The sequence below is a fragment of the Sycon ciliatum genome, chromosome 3 (assembly GCF_964019385.1).
Source record: "Sycon ciliatum chromosome 3, ocSycCili1.1, whole genome shotgun sequence".
Lineage (NCBI taxonomy): Eukaryota > Metazoa > Porifera > Calcarea > Leucosolenida > Sycettidae > Sycon > Sycon ciliatum.
Genome location: NC_088645.1, coordinates 33,644,934 through 33,665,196, shown reverse-complemented (window position 1 = coordinate 33,665,196; position 20,263 = coordinate 33,644,934). Strand labels below are relative to the sequence as shown.

The 20,263-nt window shown below is 47.3% G+C and overlaps 1 protein-coding gene across 3 annotated transcripts in view; it reads left to right on the top strand.

Annotated features, from left to right (window-relative positions):
* Positions 1-19,070, top strand: part of LOC135812031 (mucin-12-like) — an 88,698-nt gene extending 69,628 nt beyond the window's left edge. For all 3 annotated transcript variants that reach the window (XM_065325332.1, XM_065325335.1, XM_065325333.1), the window contains 7 exons: positions 432-539; positions 962-1,063; positions 2,923-3,030; positions 3,444-3,551; positions 5,668-5,775; positions 15,024-15,119; positions 17,552-19,070. In XM_065325332.1, coding sequence (XP_065181404.1) covers positions 432-539; positions 962-1,063; positions 2,923-3,030; positions 3,444-3,551; positions 5,668-5,775; positions 15,024-15,119; positions 17,552-18,382 — 1,461 coding nt within the window. In that variant the 3' untranslated portion in view covers positions 18,383-19,070. The remainder of the gene's footprint in view (positions 1-431; positions 540-961; positions 1,064-2,922; positions 3,031-3,443; positions 3,552-5,667; positions 5,776-15,023; positions 15,120-17,551) is intronic.
* Positions 19,071-20,263: the final 1,193 nt, after the last annotated feature.

Sequence of the window (20,263 nt, the reverse complement as noted above, 5' to 3'; positions counted from 1 at the left end):
CAAGGAAGTGACAACGACAATGGACATCCATGTTTGTTGTGCGCATATGCAAATGTGCATGTGGATGCGCATGCTGTGTGTGGTGTGCATGGGTGGGTGTGTATGTGTGTATGCTAGGGCTGAAACGAATATACCGAATAATCGAGTACTTGTTTGATAACTCTAACATCGCCAGGGGTATGGTTCATGCTCTGAGGTTAAACTGTCTTCAAAACTGCCATGTTTCAGAGCTACTCTTTCACTAATGCAGATTTATTGGTATTATGAAGACATAGTTTGTGGAAACAGAGTAATGTTTGCATAGAATTATGACACTATTTGCTAACGATTATAATCGATTGCTCGATCGTTAAGCTAAAGAGTAATCGATACGTGAAAATCCACGATCGTTTCAGCCCTAGTATATGCTTATGTTCTTCTGTACTTTTCAGCCTCAGGGACGTGGCAGTGACTCTGGACGACCAGCAATGGCCAGTGCTGACGAAAGACAAACTTCTACAGGGGAAACAGGAGCCACCAGAACCACCCCAGCTTCCAGTGTAAGGAGATATCGCTGAACAAAAATTCATATTGTTTGGTATTCACCAGCTATTATACTTGACTCCCAGTTGCGTTGATGGGTGGAAAAACCAATATACATGCACTGTAGAGGGAAAAATAGCATGGTAGTCAATAAGCAGGCCTGAATAAGCCACATGTGTGTATGTGTGTTCGCGTATGCGCGTCCTGGTTGGTGTGTTTGTGGGTGTTGGTTGTGTGTAAACCCATGTGTGAGGTTGTATCTTCATATGTTTGCTCAGTGTTTTTTACCGTCAATGAAGTGGCAATGACAAATGGACGTCTATGTGTGTTGTTCGCATATACAACTGTGCATGTGGATGCGTGTGCTGTGTGTTGTGTGCATGGGTGGGAGTGCATGTAAATGTGTGTGATTATGCTGTGCTATACTTTTCATGCTCAGGGAAGTGGCACTGACTCTGGACTGTCAGCAATGGCCTGTGCTAGCAGAAGACAGACTTCTAGGGGAGAAACCGGAGCCACCACGACCACTCCAGCTCCTAGTGTAAGGAGATATGGCTGAGCAAAATCTTGTTTGGTATCCACCAGCTATTATTCTTCACTCCCAGGACGGGGACTGGCTGGGAAAAACAATGTACTGTGGAGGGAAATTTTGATATGGTAGTCAATGAGCAAGCCTGTATTGGTCACATGTATCTGCATGTGTTTGTGTATGCACGTGCTGGTTGTTGGTTAGGCGGGGCTGTGTGTGGGTGTGTTAGTGGGTGTGGAGTTTTTGCATGAAGACACAAACTACTCGTAAGAAGGGGGGAGAGATGTAGCAGGACAACACAGCAATGTGAAGAGTAGGGGCTTCCAGAAAGAACCTGTGCTGGTGAGGCAAGCCAACAACGCCAACCAGTGTTTTCCGCGTTACAGCGAGGTTGCGCACAATTAGAGTTTACGGGTAGAGGAGTGAAGACAAAATGGAGAGTGGATTATTGTGGAGGAGAAGACAGAATGGAGCTAGAGGGGACTTTTGTGAAAGGTGAGGATGGGAGGGCAAAGATGTGTGGAGGATCAGTGAATACTGGAAATATACAAATTTTCGGCAGCTATTTAATTTCGGCTATATTCGGCACCGACCCAACACGCCTTAATTAAAACGCTGATGAAATTTTCACAGCATCTGTCGCACTATACCCTCTACCCCACACCGAAAATAAATCGCCGCCGAAATGTCAAAAATCGTGAAGTGCCGAAATTTTGCAGCACCGAAATTTTTGTATATTTACAGTAGAGAAGCCGGGAGCGTGTTCCTGGTGCCAATGATGTTCGCTTTAAAAGACAATTTGGAGCAGTTGGGGGAGAGTGTTCGTAAATCGTACGGGCTACCATCGGTTTGCCGACATTGCCTGTGAATTAAGGGCTTTGCAGGGGCATTGAGGCGATGATGAATCATGAGTAGAGGGACCTGGAATGCACAGCAGCTTGTGCAGGAAAGACAATGCTGCCACTGTCCGCCTTGCCTCGATGCTCTGCAGCAGCACGCCGGGGCCCATCGCTGAACGCGCCTGAGGTGCTCGAGGTTGGTGCGAGCAGCTTCCGTTCAGGAACAGCTAGTGTACTCGAAAAGTGATCTTACCAAGCCACGGAATACAACAAGCTTGCATGGCCTGTTCAGGACTGGAGCTGTGTTGCACAACAGTGCAATGTGTGAGTTTGCCCCGGTCAACTGTTCGAAGATTGGCACCAAAGCTGAGCACGGAGTCAAGTGGCATCAGGCCCACTCCAGCTTCTAGTGTAAGGAGATATTGCTGACCAAAATAATGATTGGTATTCACTATAGCTACTATGGGATTTACTATGGGATTTCGGTCTTTGACCACTTGGTGGTGGGTCTGATCTACTCACCTCCCACCGTTCAGGCGCTGCATCTGCGCCTTTGATCCTAGAGGGTGGTGGCGTTCCCACGGCGGATGCGGAAAACTCGGCTTCCAGCCGAGTCTCACGCGAACCGTGAAATTTATTTATTTTTTATAGCTACTATACTAGACCTCCAGTACGGTCACTGGTTGGAAATACCAATTATACTGTATAAGGGAAAATAGCATGGTAGTCAATGGGCAAGCCTGGATTAGTCACATTTGCATGCGTGTGTTCGAGTATGCGAGTGCTGGTTTTTGAGTTTGTGTCGGTGTATTTAGATGTGTTTGTTGGTATTTGGGTTGGTGTAAGCACTTGTGTGAAGTTTTGTCTTCATATGTTTCTTTGTGCTTTTCTCCGTCAAGAAAGTGGCAGTGACACAGGACGTCCATGTGTGCTGTGCGCATATGCAAATGTGCATGTGGATGTGTGTGCTGTGTGTTTTGTGCTTGGTTGGGTGCGTATGTGTATATGCTTATGTTGTTCTGTACTTTTCAGGCTGAGGGAAGTGGCAGTGACTCTGGACGACCAGCAATGGCCAATGCTAGCGAAAGACAAACTTCTAGAGGAGAATCCGGAGCCACCAGAACCACCCCAGCTTCTAGTGTAAGGAGATATCGCTGAACAAAAATTCATATTGTTTGGTATTCACCAGCTATTGTACTAGGCTTCCAGTGGCATTGATGGGTGGAAAAACCTATATACATGCACTGTAGAGGGAAAAATAGCATGGTAGTCAATAAGCAAGACTGAATTAGTCACACGTGTGTATGTGTGTTCGCGTATGCGCGTGCTGGTTGGTGTGTTTGTGGGTGTTGGTTGTGCTTTAACACATGTGTGAGGTTGTATCTTCATATTTTCGCTCAGTCCTTTTTACCGTCAATGAAGTGGCAATGACAATGGACGTGCATGTGTGTTGTGCGCATATGCAACTGTGCATTTGGATGGGTGTGCTGTGTGTTGTGTGCATGGGTGGGTGTGCATGTGTGTATATGCTTGTATTGTTCTGTACTTTTCAGGCTCTGGGAAGTGGCAGTGACTCTAGACGATCAGCAATGGCCAGTGCTAGCAGAAGACCGACTTCTAGGGGAGAAACTGGAGCCACCAGGACCACTCCAGCTCCTAGTGTAAGGAGATACGGCTGAGAAAAATCTTGTTTGGTATCCACCAGCTATTATTCTTCACTCCCAATACGGTGACTGGTTGGAAAAACAATATACTGTAGAGGGAAATTTTGATATGGTTGTCAATGAGCAAGCCTGTATTGGTCACAGGTGTCTGCGTGTGTTTGTGTATGGACTGGCTGGTTGGTGGGTAGGCCTGGTTGTGTGTGAGTGTGTTTGTGGGTGTGGAGTTTTTCCATGAAAACACAAACTACTCGTAAGAAGAGGGGAGAGATGTAGCAGGACAACACAGCAATGGGAAGAGTAGGGGCTTCCAGAAAGAACCTGTGCTTGTGAGGCAAGCCAACAACGCCAACCTGTGGTCTCGGTGTTACAGCGAGGTTGCGCGCAATGAGAGTTTACGGTTAGAGGAGTGAAGACAAAATGGAGAGTGGATTATTTTGAAGGAGAAGACAGAATGGAACTAGAGGGGACTTTTGTGAAAGGTGAGGATGGCAGGGCAAAGACATGTGGATGATCAGTGAATAAAGAAACCGGGAGCGTGTTCTTGGTGTCAATGATGTTGGACGAATAAGTTCGCTTAAAGGCAATTGGGAGCAGTTTCCATCCAGTAACGGGTAGCCTACTCGAAAAGTGATCTTACCAAGCCACGGAATACAATAAGCTTGAATGGACTGTTCAGGACTCGAGCTGCGTTGCACAGCAGTGCAATGTGCGAGTTTGACCCGCTCAACTGTCCAAAGATTGGCACCAAAGCTGAGTACGGAGTCAAGTGGCATCAGGGCCACTCAAGCTTCCAGTGTAAGGAGATATTGCTGAACAAAATAATGATTGGTATTCACCAGCTACTATACTTGACCTCCAGTATGGTCACTGGTTGGAAATGCCAATTATACTGTAGAAGGGAAAATAGCATGGTAGTCAATGGACAAGCCAGGATTAGTCTCATTTGCATGCGTGTGGTCGAGTATGCGCGTGCTGGTTTTTGAGTTTGTGTGAGTGTATTTATATGTGTTTGTTGGTGTTTGGGAGCATCTCAGCTTCCTCCGACCAAACCATTCGACTCCGCACCCGAACTCTACAACTGGTGAAAATTTGATTTAGGGTATACTTTCCCTTTAACTTCTGTTTTTTCACCCTTTCAACTTTTGACTCAAATGGGTGTGAAGGAAAGAGAAGCATGACATTCCATTGATTTGAGTAATTTTGGTTCACTATATTTATGAAACACCAAAGCGTTGTTGTCTGCAAGCACACATGACAGTTATCTACATTTGTGACCATAATATTGGGACGCTATCTTCAACGGCATGCCATGTATAGCGCATTCTGTAGAATAGTAATGAGTGTTTCAACAAAATTATGGTTCCGTAGTCCACAAGCAACTCATCATGATCACAAATACCTTCTGACATTGCAATGCAGTACTTGAGTGGAGTGTGTTGGTTAGTCTCAATACCAGAACAAGGATGTTTCTCCTAGTGGTGTGCATGGGCAGTCCAGTACCCGTGCTACCCGTGAGGACCTCGGGTAGACGGGTACTATTCTCTCTTGAAGTCGCAGATGACATCATGTTCAGTGCACGTGTATACATTCACGTAATACTCCGCATGTCTACCCAGTGTGTAAGAGAAGGGGGGCATTGTGGTGTTACCATGGAAACATTACCCAATCGGGTACCCGTGCTACCCGTAGAAAACTATCCGAACCCGGTACCCGGAGAAAATGCTACCCCACTAAGCTCTAGTTTCTACGCTGTCAGACCCTTCGAACTTGCATGTACCCCAGTGGAAGAGATTTCTCACACTTCACATCAGCCATAACTAGTGCAGGGTTGGCTGGGGACAGCCATTTTGCACAGCCCACAGCCAACAGTCTTAGTCAGTGTTTGTTTGGATGCACGTGCATGTGTGCATGTCTTTGCGACCATACACTGACGTGGGTGTGTGTCCAAGTGTGTGTGTGTGTGTGTGTGTGTCCAAGTGTGTGTGTGTGTGTGTGTGTGTGTGTGTGTGTGTGTGTGTGTGTGTGTGTGTGTGTGTGTGTGTGTGTGTGTGTGTGTGTGTGTGTGTGTGCATGTAAATTTGTGTACATGCTTATGCTGTTCTGTACATTACAGGCTCAGAGAAGTGGCACTGACTCTGGACGGTCAGCAATGGTCAGTGCTAGCAGAGGACAGACTTCTAGTGCGGCAACCGGAGCCACCAGGGCCACTCCAGTTTCTAGCGTAAGCAGATCTTGCTCAACAAATCTTGATCGGTGTTGGCAGAATACCACTGATATTGATAATGTGGAGAGTGAACAATCACTCTCGCTATCCTCTCAAGTAGAGTGGTGGGAGAGCAGTCCCCCCCCCCCCCCCCCATAGCTCGCCTTATCTATCCAAGGCGAGCACAATAGATGTACGGGCTTTTTCTACATCTTGCCATACCCAATCGGATTCAATACCTGATAGCTGCCAAATTTGTTCTGGAAAGTCGCCGAACGCACTACAAGTGGAAGCTGTTCGAACCGCAACTTTGGTTTCCCTTCATCGATTTTGACAATCTCAAGCCAACTGAAAAGCTATCGGAACACACCAGTGGAATTTTCACCAGGTGGAGCGCTACTGCAGTGGCACTATAGTCCTGGGAAGACACGCGCAACCAGAAATTGAGACAATTCGCTAAGATCCATGGTATCTTTGTAGTACTCATCGTATACGTAGAGGGCTCCTTTTTTTTTGTAGCCGACCGCTAAAGACCTGTCTCTGACGTCAAACAGGTCTATGCATGCATGGACTGTCGTGCAACAGGGGAAAATACTTTACGACAAATTATGATTGCCATCGAAGTGCGGAAGTGAAAATTTGCAACGGGACATAAAATACCTTGCGAGTGCCGTAACTCCACTATTCGACCTCGAATCGACTTCAGATTTGTTGAAGCCAACAGCTGAGAACTTTCTAATGCGAATAGACCTTTCGATCACTCAATTCCGCTCAGGAAAAGTCGAATTACGAAATATTTGAGTGTTCGCAGAATGCACTTCATAGTGATGCGCATGCGCTCGAAATTCTCAAGGCACGCGATGAAAAATGCGCCCAAAATGAATAATGAGAGTGAAGGCGCGCGAGAGCGATCGCTCTCCTCTTACCAGATGCTCTGCTTAAGAAATGTACATTACGCCAAGAGAGATATAGAGAGATCGATAGATAGAGAGAGATAGAGAGCATGTTAGTTAAAAACAGATATCTGGGCTGTATGATAGAGATAGAGGAGAATATAGGTAAAACAGGTTTCTGGCCTGTGTCTAGTACCATAATTCATGTAGAGTGTAGCAGTTCATACACATCTGTCCATGAATGGATACTCTCCGATGATTTTGACCAATGTTGGTAGTGGAGTATTGAAGCCGACACGATGCATCGTAGTGCAGGTGCTAGAGAGTTCCACAGTGTGCTGCCCGTTGAGGCAAGCCAACAATGCCCAGCATGGCTTCAGCTGACTGGGTTCACCAAGCCGTTGTGTGTGTTTCGGAGCCTGGTTGAGTGGCCATCACACAGCCTGAAGAGTGCTTCTCAGTGTGGGACTGGTACGGCCATGAAGGCAGCGCCACATGAGCTTCAAAGTGCAGTCTCCCAAAGAGTGCCTTTTCACCTCATTTCTGCACAACTTGCCGACGATGAAGATAAGTTTGGGTCAGGGCTGTGCTGTGCTGTAGGAGCTGTAGCCGTAGAGAAATACAGACAGAATGATACTCCGGAATTAGCCGATTCTGCTCTGCAGCGTAAGACCATGTCTTGCTCACCAAGAACAGGAAATCATTTGGCATTCTCCATGCACCCAACGTCCGTACAGTTGATGTTCTTGCTGTTAGTGAAACTTGGCTGGACAGTAGCATTTCAGACACCCTGTTAAATATACCTGGCTACATACTGTACCGTCATGACAGGCAAGGCACAAGAGGCGGCGGAGTTTGTTTCTTCGTTCGTGAAACCATACCTGTCTCATCCTGCATACCCAGCACAACTGTCGAGGCCCTGTTCTTAACGGTCGCAGGAAACACTGATACTTCATTGTGCATTGGTTGCGTCTACCGCCCACCTACTGCCCCTGTATCCTTCTGGCAGAACCTAGCAGAATCGGCTGATCACGCCACCAGTAGTAGTAACGCGACCCTGTTCCTCCTTGGCGATCTTAATGTAAACATTTTGGCTCCTGAGCGGCACCCTCAACACCGCCACCTTAGTGAACTCTGTGACACACTCAGCCTCCACAATGTAGTGCTAGAACCCACTAGATCCCCAAGCAACACTTGTCTGGACCTAATCCTTGTCGCTCAAGCTCTGCCTAGTGAGGTAACACTCAAACCAGTAGCTGTCCAGTCACTAGACGGCGTTTCAGATCATTTCCTGGTGTCGCTCATCCTTGCACTCGCTGGCAGTCAACCGCACCGTGTCTTGCTCAATCACCGCAAGATTCGCTCGCCGCCGGTCAGACAACTTACTGCTGAGGAGTTTGGCCCGGACTTCCTTCAATCTCTCAGAGCCACGGACTGCAGTGACATGTCAGTAGACCAACTTAGCACTGTATGGAGCGATGCTGTTCTACAAACTGTGGATCAGCACTGCCCTCGACGTAGCGTCACCTTGTCATCTCATCCACCACCACAACCCTGGGTCACGCCTGGCCTCCAAAGTTTATATCAGCGGAAAGCGTACTTACACAGACGGTGGCTCCGGGATCGCGACAGTGACAGTGCTCGCCAATGTTTCCGAGCTGCCCGACGAGAGTGTCAAATTCTACAGCGCAGACTGCAAACTGAGTACTTCACCAACAGATTTTTCTTGAGTCGGTTCAACCCTCGAGCTCAGTGGCAGGTACTGAACCACCTCTTAGGTCGGAAGCAACAACCGACGACTCTACCTGTAGACGTTCCGGCCCTAAGTGCAGTATTTGCGGCTCAAGTGAGCGATCCTACACTGAACACTGGGTCACAGTTACCCCTAGGCCCCAGCAAAGCAACTGGATTCACTACATTTCGGCCAGTGTCCCCGACTGACGTGGAACGACGGTTATGCAAGCTAGACGAATGGAAAGCCACCGGCTCTGACGACATTCCTGCTTCACTTCTGCGTGCGTCCTCCAAGTATCTAGCTGCATCCTTGGCGGAAATCTATAACAACTCCCTTGCCACTGGCGTATTCCCCGAACAATACAAGCTTGCCCAAATCTGTCCAGTCTTCAAGAAAGGTGATAAAAACGCTCCCACAAACTATAGACCAATCTCCCTTCTTCCCATCGTTTCCAAAGTCCTAGAAAGAATCGTCTACGACCAGTTCCGGCAGTTCATGGTCTCTGCAGGTGATGTTATACCTGACGAACAGTTCGCCTATCGCTCCTGTCATTCATGCGGTGACGCACTGGCGCTATGCATTGACAGTTGGCAGCGGTCCCTGGACTCTGGCAACGTGGTTGCTGTAGCATTCCTCGACCTCAGCAAAGCCTTTGACTGTGTCCTGCATGGCGAGCTCCTTCTGGAGCTGCAGCGCTGTGGAGTAGGAGGCACTGTTCTGCAATGGTTCTCCAGCTATCTGTCCAGCCGACCACAGCAAGTGAAATGCCTCCGTCAACCACCTGGAACCCCGTACACGGCCAATCGCGGTGTCCCTCAGGGCTCTGTCCTGGGACCGGCACTGTTCACGGTGTACACCAGGCGCCTACCAGCCTGCCTACAGTCATCCCTCTGCCTCCTGTATGCAGATGACACCAACATCTACGCTGCCGACCCGTCCCCTTCCACTGCCACACAGACCTTGGAACATGATCTGACCCGTGTGAGCAGCTTTCTGGAGGCCCATGGACTACAGCTGAACCCATCCAAGACGCAATTCCTGCTGCTACGGAAACCCAATGTACATGCAGACTGTTCCCTACAGTTTTGCAACAGCCGTATACAGCAATCGCAGCAAGCCAAGTACCTGGGCATCATCATAGATGAGCATCTGTCGTTTCAACAGCAAGTAAGTCACATTCGAAGTAAAGTTAATGCCAAGGTCAATGCATTTCGCCGTTGTCGCCACCATCTCAGTGCTAGAGCCAAGCGAACTTTCTATCTTGCATTTGTCCAATCTACCCTGGAGTACGCGAGCAATGCGTACGTGCACTGCCTGCGACAGACCACCTATAACGCTCTTATTAGCATCGCGAATCGGGCGATCCGCACTGTCTTTGGCTTCCCTCCCTCTGCCTCCATCCAACCCATCTTAGCTAGACAGCACCTAACACCGTTAAATATTCGCTATGCTGCCAACCTCTATGTGTTTCTACATAGATGCATAAATGCTCGTGCTAGTCCCCTACTTTGCCGACTTTTCACTCCTCGTGCTGTCTCATTATCCCGCACTGCTAGAATTACCCGTTCTCAGGAATTGCTCGGCCTGGTACTGCCCCATGCCAGATTGTATTTTGGCTATCACTCTGTATCTTATCTTGGAGCTGACCGATGGAACGCCCTCCCTGCCGCGATTCGCACCATATCCCTACCTGCTGCATTTCGCTCCGCTATCTTCACGTGGCTAGGGCACCCTGTAAGAAGACCATAGGTCTGTGGGGACTGCCATAGTAAAATATGAATAAATAATAATAATAATAATAATAATAATAATAATAATAATAATAATAATAATAATAATAATAATTTGGAGGGGGGACAATTGGGGGGAGGAGGGGGGTGGGGATTAAATGGTCGTTCTGGGGTGGAGTTTGGGTTGTTGAGCAGGCATATGAGTGTATGTGCGTGTGCGCACGACCATGGGTCCTACTACACATCATTTTGGGCTAAATTTGTCCGTTTCCTCAAAAATGCCACAGATCCTTGATTTTCACCAATTTTAAATGTGTCCATGTGTATTCGAATGCCGTCAATCCTTTTTCTGCACCTTGTTCTTGCCCACTTACCGCGGTGTGGGATCATTTCCAAGTCTATCAAGAGTTTGGGGATTTTCAGGGGGTGACAGCTGTCGTCGGGGGGTTTTATGCCTCGACGATAGACCTTCCGATTACTCTCTTATGTCTTGCATCACACGTGCACAACACTCAGAGGACTGATTATTGTCGTTGCTTCAAAGAGAGTCTCAAGAAGAAGGCCACAAACAACAAGAGTGCGTACAATAATATGCAGGCATGCGCAACCTGCGCAGGCCGCACACCGACCACGCGGACCCAGCACATACGTGCCAAAAGGGGCACATACCCTCCAAAGGGCAGGGACAACATACGGCCACATGAAAAAATGCATCCTCTCCTGATGATGGGAGAGAAAAAACGAGAAGACAGACAGGAGAAAAAGAAATCAAATGTGAACAACATACACATGCAGGTACGCAGGGCCAAAACAGTAGGATACATTAGTAACTCCGGACAATGGGGGAAAAGCCAAAGCAAAGGGGTGGAAAGAAAACAGACTGGGCCCACCCATAGAGGGAACGGCCATACTTTCAGGCGTGGGCCCCCGGAAAACAACCACCCCGCCTTGGTGCGAAGCCAAGGCAAACCGACGGTACTGCGAAGACCGCGGCAGCTGAACCGGGTGACCAGTCATCTGACAGCACAGGAGTTGTCCGGAAAACCATCACGCAGCCGACGGGGCTACGGAAACTCACAGAGACACACACAGAAAGAAAGAAACACGGACTGACGCAAACATCTCAGCAATACCAGGAGCCAAAATTCAGACAAAAAAAACACAAAAAGGAACGGCAGAACGGCAACGTTGAACACGCCTACGGAAACAGGGGCAGTCTATCAATGAGGACACCAGATAGCACATAAACAAATCGGTCACCAATACGCAAACAAAAATTAACATAGAAAAACCACAGGGCGCTACCTTGAATAACCACAGGCCTCTAACCTGAAAAACCCACAGGCCTCTAAAGCCTAGTTCACATTCGACGGGGCGCGACGGGTCGCGACGTAAGGATCGACGGGAAGCGACGGGACGGACTGACGGCGTCCAATGTGAACACAAGGAACGGGAACGCAACCGTACTACCGTACAGATCGGGAAGCGACGGGAAGAGTTGGATCGATCCAACTTTTCATACCGTAGACAGGCGTAGACGGGGACACAAGCGTACAAAACGGCTGCAATTCGAGTGTGAACAGGAGACGGCGCCGTGCGCCGACTACTCCCGATTCGTACTTGGAAATTTTTAGCATTTCGAATACTGCGCTTCCCATGATAACTCACAGAATGGCTAGCACGACTTGAGTTGAATTTTAGCAACATAAGATCTCATGTCACTTATTGTATTTAGGGATAGTTCAGAAGCGTGACAGACGAACTATTCTATCATTTCCTGGGGCTATTATTTGAATGCCACAACTTTCAGAGCTAATTTTTTGGTCTTCATGAAAAACTGGTATTGTGAACTTGATTCCGCTTCTTTCAAGGAGAAATAATTGAAAAGAAGTCCCGAAAAACGAGAAATTAGGTCCGAAAGTCACCCTGTCACGGACCGTGCCTTATGACTTGCGCCGTTTGACGTTGAACGTCGCAACGACTGCTGCATGTCGTGTCGTACGAATCGTACAGGATTTTACAGCTCACCCCAGCGCTCGACAAGCCCTTACGTCCCGTACCGTCGGCATTGCGTCGAATGTGAACTAGGCTTAACCTGAAAAAACCCACAGGGATTGAACCTGAATATCACGCGTGAAACACATCCGCTCACGAAACCCAAAAAAACACCGTCCTGAACCCCACTGGGACGCACAAAGGCCAGCCAGCAAAACACGGAAACCGAACACCCGCAAGGTGAACCGATACAAATAAGCGCCGGATCCCACCAGCCCACCAGGCAGACCGTGGCTCACCATGATCGGACGCCCCCCCTAGGTGAAATGGAGAGACCCACGTGCCAAAACACAAAGACCAAACAACACGCTCACAGAAATATTGCCACCCGGACTGTCAACGAGAATCTCAGAAGCATGTTACACCACTGGGCGACAGCCATTCCACATGAGCGGGACAATCAGGCGGAGCACTAAAACGCTCGACACAAAACATGGATACGAGTAAAATGAAAAAGAAAGGACATGTACCTGAAACTGGAAACGACGGAGTACGAGTGTCACCAGACTCACCACATCGAGAAAATCGATGGGGACATCTACCAAACCAATCGATTGACACAGGATCGGAGCAATCCGACGACAACGCAACGACGTGCACCAGTGCACAACACAGGGCGAGTAAGCAAACACGAGCAAAGCTACCCATGCTGACTACCAAGCAACAAGATGAGCATGCACGACAACACGGACAACAGAAGGTATGAAAACACAGTGCACACGACCACTCGAACAGCCAGAGGCCGGAGGGCGACAACGTCAGGGCTCACCACGACCATACAAAATTCAAAAAGTGTCGACCACCATTTTGAAACATGGCGATTGCCGCGCAGGCCAGCGTTGGTGCAGTCATAGCGGCTACGCACCCGAGTTCGTGGTGATCAATGTACAGGGATGTACAGTAGAGTTGTAAAATACAAGTATTTTACGACTCCCTGGTCCTGTCTGTGCAGCGAAGGGCCAGTGCCGAAGAGAATCTTGTTGTTTGATGCCGGGAAAGACACGAAGAGAAGACGTCCTTTCTCCAAGCCATCTTGGTCATTTTTCTCCATCCACTGGTGCATGCCTACCAAGATATGTCCGTGAGATACTGGAGTCCTGGCATCTACACGATTTTGCCGCTCCTAGCTAACCAATGTTGTCAGTTGAACTCAGCGTTTCCTGATCACGGCTCGGCAAACTCTTTTCTGTTTGACCTCGCTGCTTTCGCCCTGCGAGTGTGGAGTTTCCTTGCCACTATTGAATTTCTTAGTCATGACCATGATGACAAGTGACTGGTATGATCCCTGACTGGCCTGAGTCCTTAGCTTGAGTCAGCACGAAGGACGGTAAACTCTTCACTTGGAACCCTTGCTGTCTCCTCGGTCCTTTCTTGTTGCACTTGCAGATATGCGCACGGCTGCCTGGTTTTGTTGGTGCGCGCGGCCGACCTTGATGTCTTCAAAAAAGTGCTTCAGCGGGTCAACTTGGCCGATTCTCACCGTCGATAGCTCATTTTTAAGGTCTTGGAATTCTCTATCGGTTTACCGTCTCCGATTTTTATATTTTGTCTTCATTCACTTGTTCGCACGTCTTCAAGTTTGAGTGATTTCACCATCCGATCTCAGGCAAACGAAGGCCAAATCGAAAAATTCGAGACGGTAACCCTCCAAAGACACACCTTCTGAACACGAATCCACAATGGCCTAATGTCTAATACCAACGAGTACAGCCAAGTTGAGCTCAGAAAACACCCCACACTTGCAAGAAACGGTCCGTTTTGCCGTGCGCTGATTGGTCAAATCCAAATGACCGTTATTGACACTTTGTATGGTCGTGGTGAGCCCTGAACGTACACTGGTTCAAAACACCGCACACACAAGCACTCGAAAAGTGACACACACAACGTGGGCCACAATCATGTACTAACAGGAGCGAGGTTCGAACGAGAGTACTTGTACACAAGAGAACAACACGGGACTTCAATGCCACGAAGCGAAACAATTATTTGAAAATCCCAAATCGAAGACTAGTACCAGGAGAACTACGTACAAGGTAAAAAACATTACGCAGGGCAGACAATGCAGGCTCACCTGAGTAGGAGCTCCGAAGACAGGTTTGAGCAGATGGAGCAAAGCGGAGCCATGGCGAGGACGCCCACGCGTCCTCGCCATGGCTCCGCTTTGCACAGAAGACAAGATTTGAAGCCACGGCGAAAACGAAAACGATCTCAGGGTCGTGGGGAACGATGCCACTAGCTGGGCGCCAATTGTCATCGGGGGTTTTTATGTCTCGACAATAGCCCTTCCGATTACTCTCTTATGTCTTGCATCACACGTGCACAACACTCAGAGGACTGATTATTGTCGTTGCTTCAAAGAGAGTCTCAAGAAGAAGGCCACAAACAACAAGAGTGCGTACAATAATATGCAGGCATGCACAACCTGCGCAGGCCGCACACCGACCACGCGGACCCAGCACACACGTGCCAAAAGGGGCACATACCCTCCAAAAGGGCAGGGACAACACAGCCGTTGAGCAGTTCAATAACCAATTGAGTTATTGTTCGAATATTCCTTTTGAATCTCTCTCCCCTCTCCTGGGAAGACCACGTGACCAGTTTTGGCAGTGAGCAAGTACAAGTACAAGTATGTGTACTCACTATACATGCGTACAAACAGTCAAGTATAATAATTATGTGTGTGTGTGGGCATCTGCTTTCATGTTCGTGTGTGTGCATCTGTTTGCATGTTCATGTGCGTACTAATATATGTGTATGTGTGTGTATGTGTGTGTGTGTATGTATGTTATTGTGCGTATGTGTGTGTGTTGCTTACCTGTCACTATTCATGTTCTGCCCTGTTGACATGTGTAGGTTGGTGACAGTTCTAGACAGCACTCTGCTGTACCAGCCGCACATTCTCTGACTATCACACCGGAAAATATTCAGCGCATCACAATGCACAGAAAGGTATAGTACAACGTGTTTGGATTTGTTCTCTTTCTCCTCCCCCCTCCCCCCATGATTTTGCTGTGTGGATCAGGTCCTACCTCAGTAGAGCAGGTCCGGCTAGTTATTAAACCCTGCCAGTGGATAGAAAACTGAAATGCCCTGCCGACGCGTGGTCTATGTCTTTAGATCCGTTTACAACATTATTCATTAGTACTTTAAATTCGTTATTATCAAAACAACCACTAGACCATGTCCCTGGTGCCCCAAACTTTCATTGTCAGATAATATTGTCCAAGGAGGAACCAGATTAAAATCAAGATGATCAGGGAGAGAAACACAGCACACTATAATTATGTGGACACAAGACAATGGAGGTCAAAGACTGTGCAGCACATATTCTGTCTGTGTATTTTTCTTTTAGATCCGATCCTTGGAATACTAACAACAGCCGTATTGGGGATTTTGGAATATATTTTTATACGAGTTTAAGTTTTTTCGTCAACCACCACACCACAACTGCGATCTCCAGCTGACCTCGACATGTTGCCACAGCACACCATTAAAAAGCGGCACAGCAGTTGGTATCAAGTTCCTTCGTATAGTTGTTTCGAGTTATTTTAACTCTCGTCACTGAATGTAGATATTGTAGAATGGCCAAGATAGTGAAAATCACCGTTTTTTGGACTGAGGGGAAGGCGAGAAGAATAGGGCTGAAAAAAAAACTAAGTGCAAAACACTGTGAAAACTGAACTGGGTATAATGTACAGACGTGATAATAGGAGTTGATGGTGCTAATACCCAGGTGTGAATTTCATAGACAGCACAGCATTGCAAGTAGCAACACGAGGGGCCTCTGGGTCATACACTCTGTCCACTCCCTCACCACAGCACAGCACAGCACCGTCCTCACATCACTGGCATTCTTCAGTTTCCATGATACTGCTGTGGAGTGCTGTTGTGAGGGTGTGGACCGGGAGTACATACCCCGGGGCCTCTCGCGGCATTGCTACTTGCTATGCTGTGTCGTCTATCAATTTCATACCTGAATAATAGTATCACATCTTTAAATTATCACCAGTTTAACTTTCAGAACAAAATCAAGTTCAGATGCATCCACGCAATCAACGCATCCAGTCCAGAAGACACTTTATACCAGATATCAAACGTCTTTGATCCCTTCTCGTCAGGATTATACACGAAAAGGCTGAAATGAAAAATAATGACTACTACTTCTAGCGTAAATGAGATACAACACTCATAACAAGGTAGACATTTATCAACTTGTATTCCTACCTTGTCACCAGTATTGTATATTATGTATGTCAGTACTTTTCCACTAGAACTTGTAGTCAGTGGTGGTCCGTTGTGACCTGGCATGAGGGAAACATGGATGCAGTGAATGGGATTTTTGGTCTTTGACCACTTTGTGGTGGGTCTGATCTACTCACCTCCAACTGCTTTAGTAGGTGCATCTGCACCTGGATCCAAGAGGGTGGTGGCGTTCCTGCGGATGCGGAAAACGAACCGTGATTTTTTTGTATAATCCTGACGAGAACGGAAAATAAAGTTTGATATCTGATATGAAGTGTCTTCTTGACTGGATGCATTGATTGCATGGATGCATGCGAACTTGACTTTGTTCCGGAATATATTTTCGTCGCCTCCGACTTCCGTTGTAATTTTACTTTTCACATCCGCTAGAGCATAATCTGGTCATTTCCCGAGCACAATCCGCTTACATCTGTGCCTGCGACTATACTCGACGTTCGACGTATGGTTCAATTCCCTTCATTGCCGCATCGATAATGACTGATAGTTCTGTTATATTTGTAAGCAATTCTTGCGATCATCAAAAGATTTCCAGGGCTCAACATGAGATGCGTGCATGCTCTGCAACGTGGCAAACATGCTTCTTTAGCTGTGTACATTGTGTACTCATACACACTAACAGTTTCCAGAATTTGGGCACCGCCGCAGTGCACAAAGACACTACTATACATACATGCATGGTATTTGATGAAAGTATCTGTTTGTGCAAGTGACGGTGGTAGTGGTGCTGGTCGGGGGGTGGGGAGTAATTGAGATCAGATTTTGCCTGAACAACCAAAATGAGGCTGCAACGGGCCTGTAGTCCATTACACAATGTGACATGTAGATACTGATTTTCTGTTTGTTCCCTGTGCCATTGTGCTGTACTGTGTGTGTGTGTGTGTGTGTGTGTGTGTGTGTGTGTGTGTGTGTGTGTGTGTGTGTGTGTGTGTGTGTGTGTGTGTGTGTGTGTGTGTGTGTGTGTGTGTGTGTGTGTGTGTGTGTGTGTGTGTGTGTGTGTGTGTGTGTGTGTGTGTGTGTGTGTGTGTGTGTGTGTGTGTGTGTGTGTGTGTGTGTGTGTGTGTGTGTGTGTGTGTGTGTGTGTGTGTGTGTGTGCGTGCATGCGTGCGTGTGTTCTCCAGTGGATCAAAGCAGAATCCAGTCGTGGTCGTTCACCAAAACACATCATCCACAATAACACTTTCGTTGCTGTCTGGTTAAATGAAGTTTCCCGCATTTCTAGCATCCAGCAGACTACAGACGTACGTCACTGGACTGACCTTCCTCTTCCACGTCATGGTGGTCCATTTCAATACCCATCCCTAGCTAGCAATGGTCAGGCTTTGTACATGTATTGTCATGACAACCAAGATCAGCCTGTTCTACTGCAGTACGATCAGCATGATAGGCAGTGGGTGGAAGTAGCAAAGGTGCCGGCGTATGGCCAGTACCGTGGCTGTGTTGTACATGCTACTGACACTAGTGTTAGTCTTCTAGGAGGCATGAAGAGGTCTTTCCTTTTTTTGAGAGCTGTCAACCATGTTAGCTGTTACACACTTCTTGACGAGCAGTGGAAATCCTCTGCAGTCCCCTCACATTCACTACCTGCTCTTCCATGTGACTGTGCATATGCCTCACTTGTAGCCTGTCATGGTTCACTGTACATCATTGGTGGTGACACTGGGTGTTTCCTCCAGTACACTGATGATGGTCATTGGCAAGAGGCTGTAAAACCAGATGGTGTAGACCTGCAGTTCAGCCAGGCATGTTCACTGTCTGATGATAGTCTAGTCATTGCCAGTTATGATTCAGCCTCACAGTGTACTGTGTACAATGTACGTACACATTGCGTCTATGAGTTGCCCAGTGCACTGTGTGGACGGTGTAGGGCATCATCACTAGCACTACTCAACGGAGTAGTGGTGCTCAGTACAGGCGATGGCCAGCTCTACACCCTGAATATGAACATTTGAGCAGGATATAGGCAGCACAGAACTACTGCCTTTCCCTGTTCAAATTCTGTACTTGATATTTTTGATTAACTGATGTTTGTTTGTAACTCGGTGTTTTCCTTTCAGATCTTCTCTACTTTGCTATGTAGCACATGTACTATAATGCTAGAGTAACTCCACCCTTACATTACCTGTACATATCAATACATACAATGACAATGCAATGACAATGCACTCGCAGAATTCGGTTTCCTTGCCTCTGATCATGATCATGCTGTTCACAAATCCTATTTTACCATTTCTCTATTGTTTGTTATACAGTCATGTACCTACCTGTACATGTAACGGACTGCATCACCTTGTGCCTTGCTACAAGGCTACAATGCTATGCCTAGACTTGATGACATCATTGCTTTTGATATCTAGGTCTGGGTGACCGCATTGCTTTTGATATCTAGATATATTATCTAGGTCTGGATGACCTCATAGTGCATTGAACCCAGGGTTGAATGATGTCATTGGACTTTAATAAATCTTCCTCATGCAATTGTGTACCATGGTGTACGCACCCTGATATTTTTCCTTTCAAAGTCGACTTGGTTTCTCTCACTTTCAAGCTCTTCTGTGCACTTCACTTGTGGATCAGTATCACCCTTTGCGGTGTGGACTGCCTGGCAAGCTGGTGTGAATCTTCCACTAATAGTAATAGGATTGTCTAGTACTTGTACTGGGATGACAAAACGTTCCCATGCAGTTCTAGTCTTCGTACGTATTTGCTGGGAATCACACTCGTGAGTAGTGTCAGGAGTATAGCCACTGCTGAACAAGGAAAACCTGTATTGTGTTGCAAGAGAGGGATCCACGAGCTGATTTCAAACCCAGCACCAGTCTTTCCAGGACAGTTACCTCGTACCGACTAGGCTACCGGGGATCACATACACCCGGGCCGTGACGTGGCTCCTTCTTGCTGCACTGCTCCCCGCCACAACAGGCTGTGTACTCACAAGTCGCACTTTGAACACTCAAAATTCACCCAAATAGGGGGGGGGGGGGGGGGGGGTGCATGAGGCTTATACTCCGATGGTCAAATTTATGGTGATACAGTCAGTAGCGCCTATAGCGTTGGTGTTTGATTTTGAGCATTTTTATCACTATAAGCGATATAATATCACTATGACCGATACTGCATGAAATGTATGCGAGTGGGATGTCAAACGACTCAGGGAGCCGTGCACATACGGACTGCATAGCTGGCTACAGCTCATGTCACACAACATCAGCATTTCCTCACGATGGAGGCATATTTGGCAACTTGTACAAGCAGGACTCACCAAACAACACTGGATAAGTTAGTTCTTCACGAAGAAGTAACACCCTGTTCTCCTCTGACACCACTTGATTTTACAACAATTACTATAATCGATGCAAAACTAATGTAAAAAAGGTCTTTTGAAATATGAATTTGATCACTATAGGCGATATATTACTATAGACGATTATTACTATACGCGATAACTGTGTATACTTAGTTATGGCAAATGAAAATGAATGTGAGAAATTGATCACTATAATTATCCAGTATAATACTATAGCCGCCAACTTTATAGGCGATACGGGCTGTAAAATGGTAGATGTCTGCCTCAGTTGAGATGCTTTGGTGAAGTTGCGCACTCGCGGCAATGCGCTACACTTGCACCAGCGACTCACGTTGCAATTACTTCTTTTAAAAGTCTTTGCCGAAGACCAAGTCGAGAAAGCAAGCAGATGGACGATTACCGTAATATCGTGAATAGCCAGGCATATTCCTGTAGAAGCCAATCCCAGGGCTAGGCGTCTATTCACATCAGGCTTCTATTCAAACCAGGTATTTCTATGTGTGTCAACACTAAAACCAGGCTACTG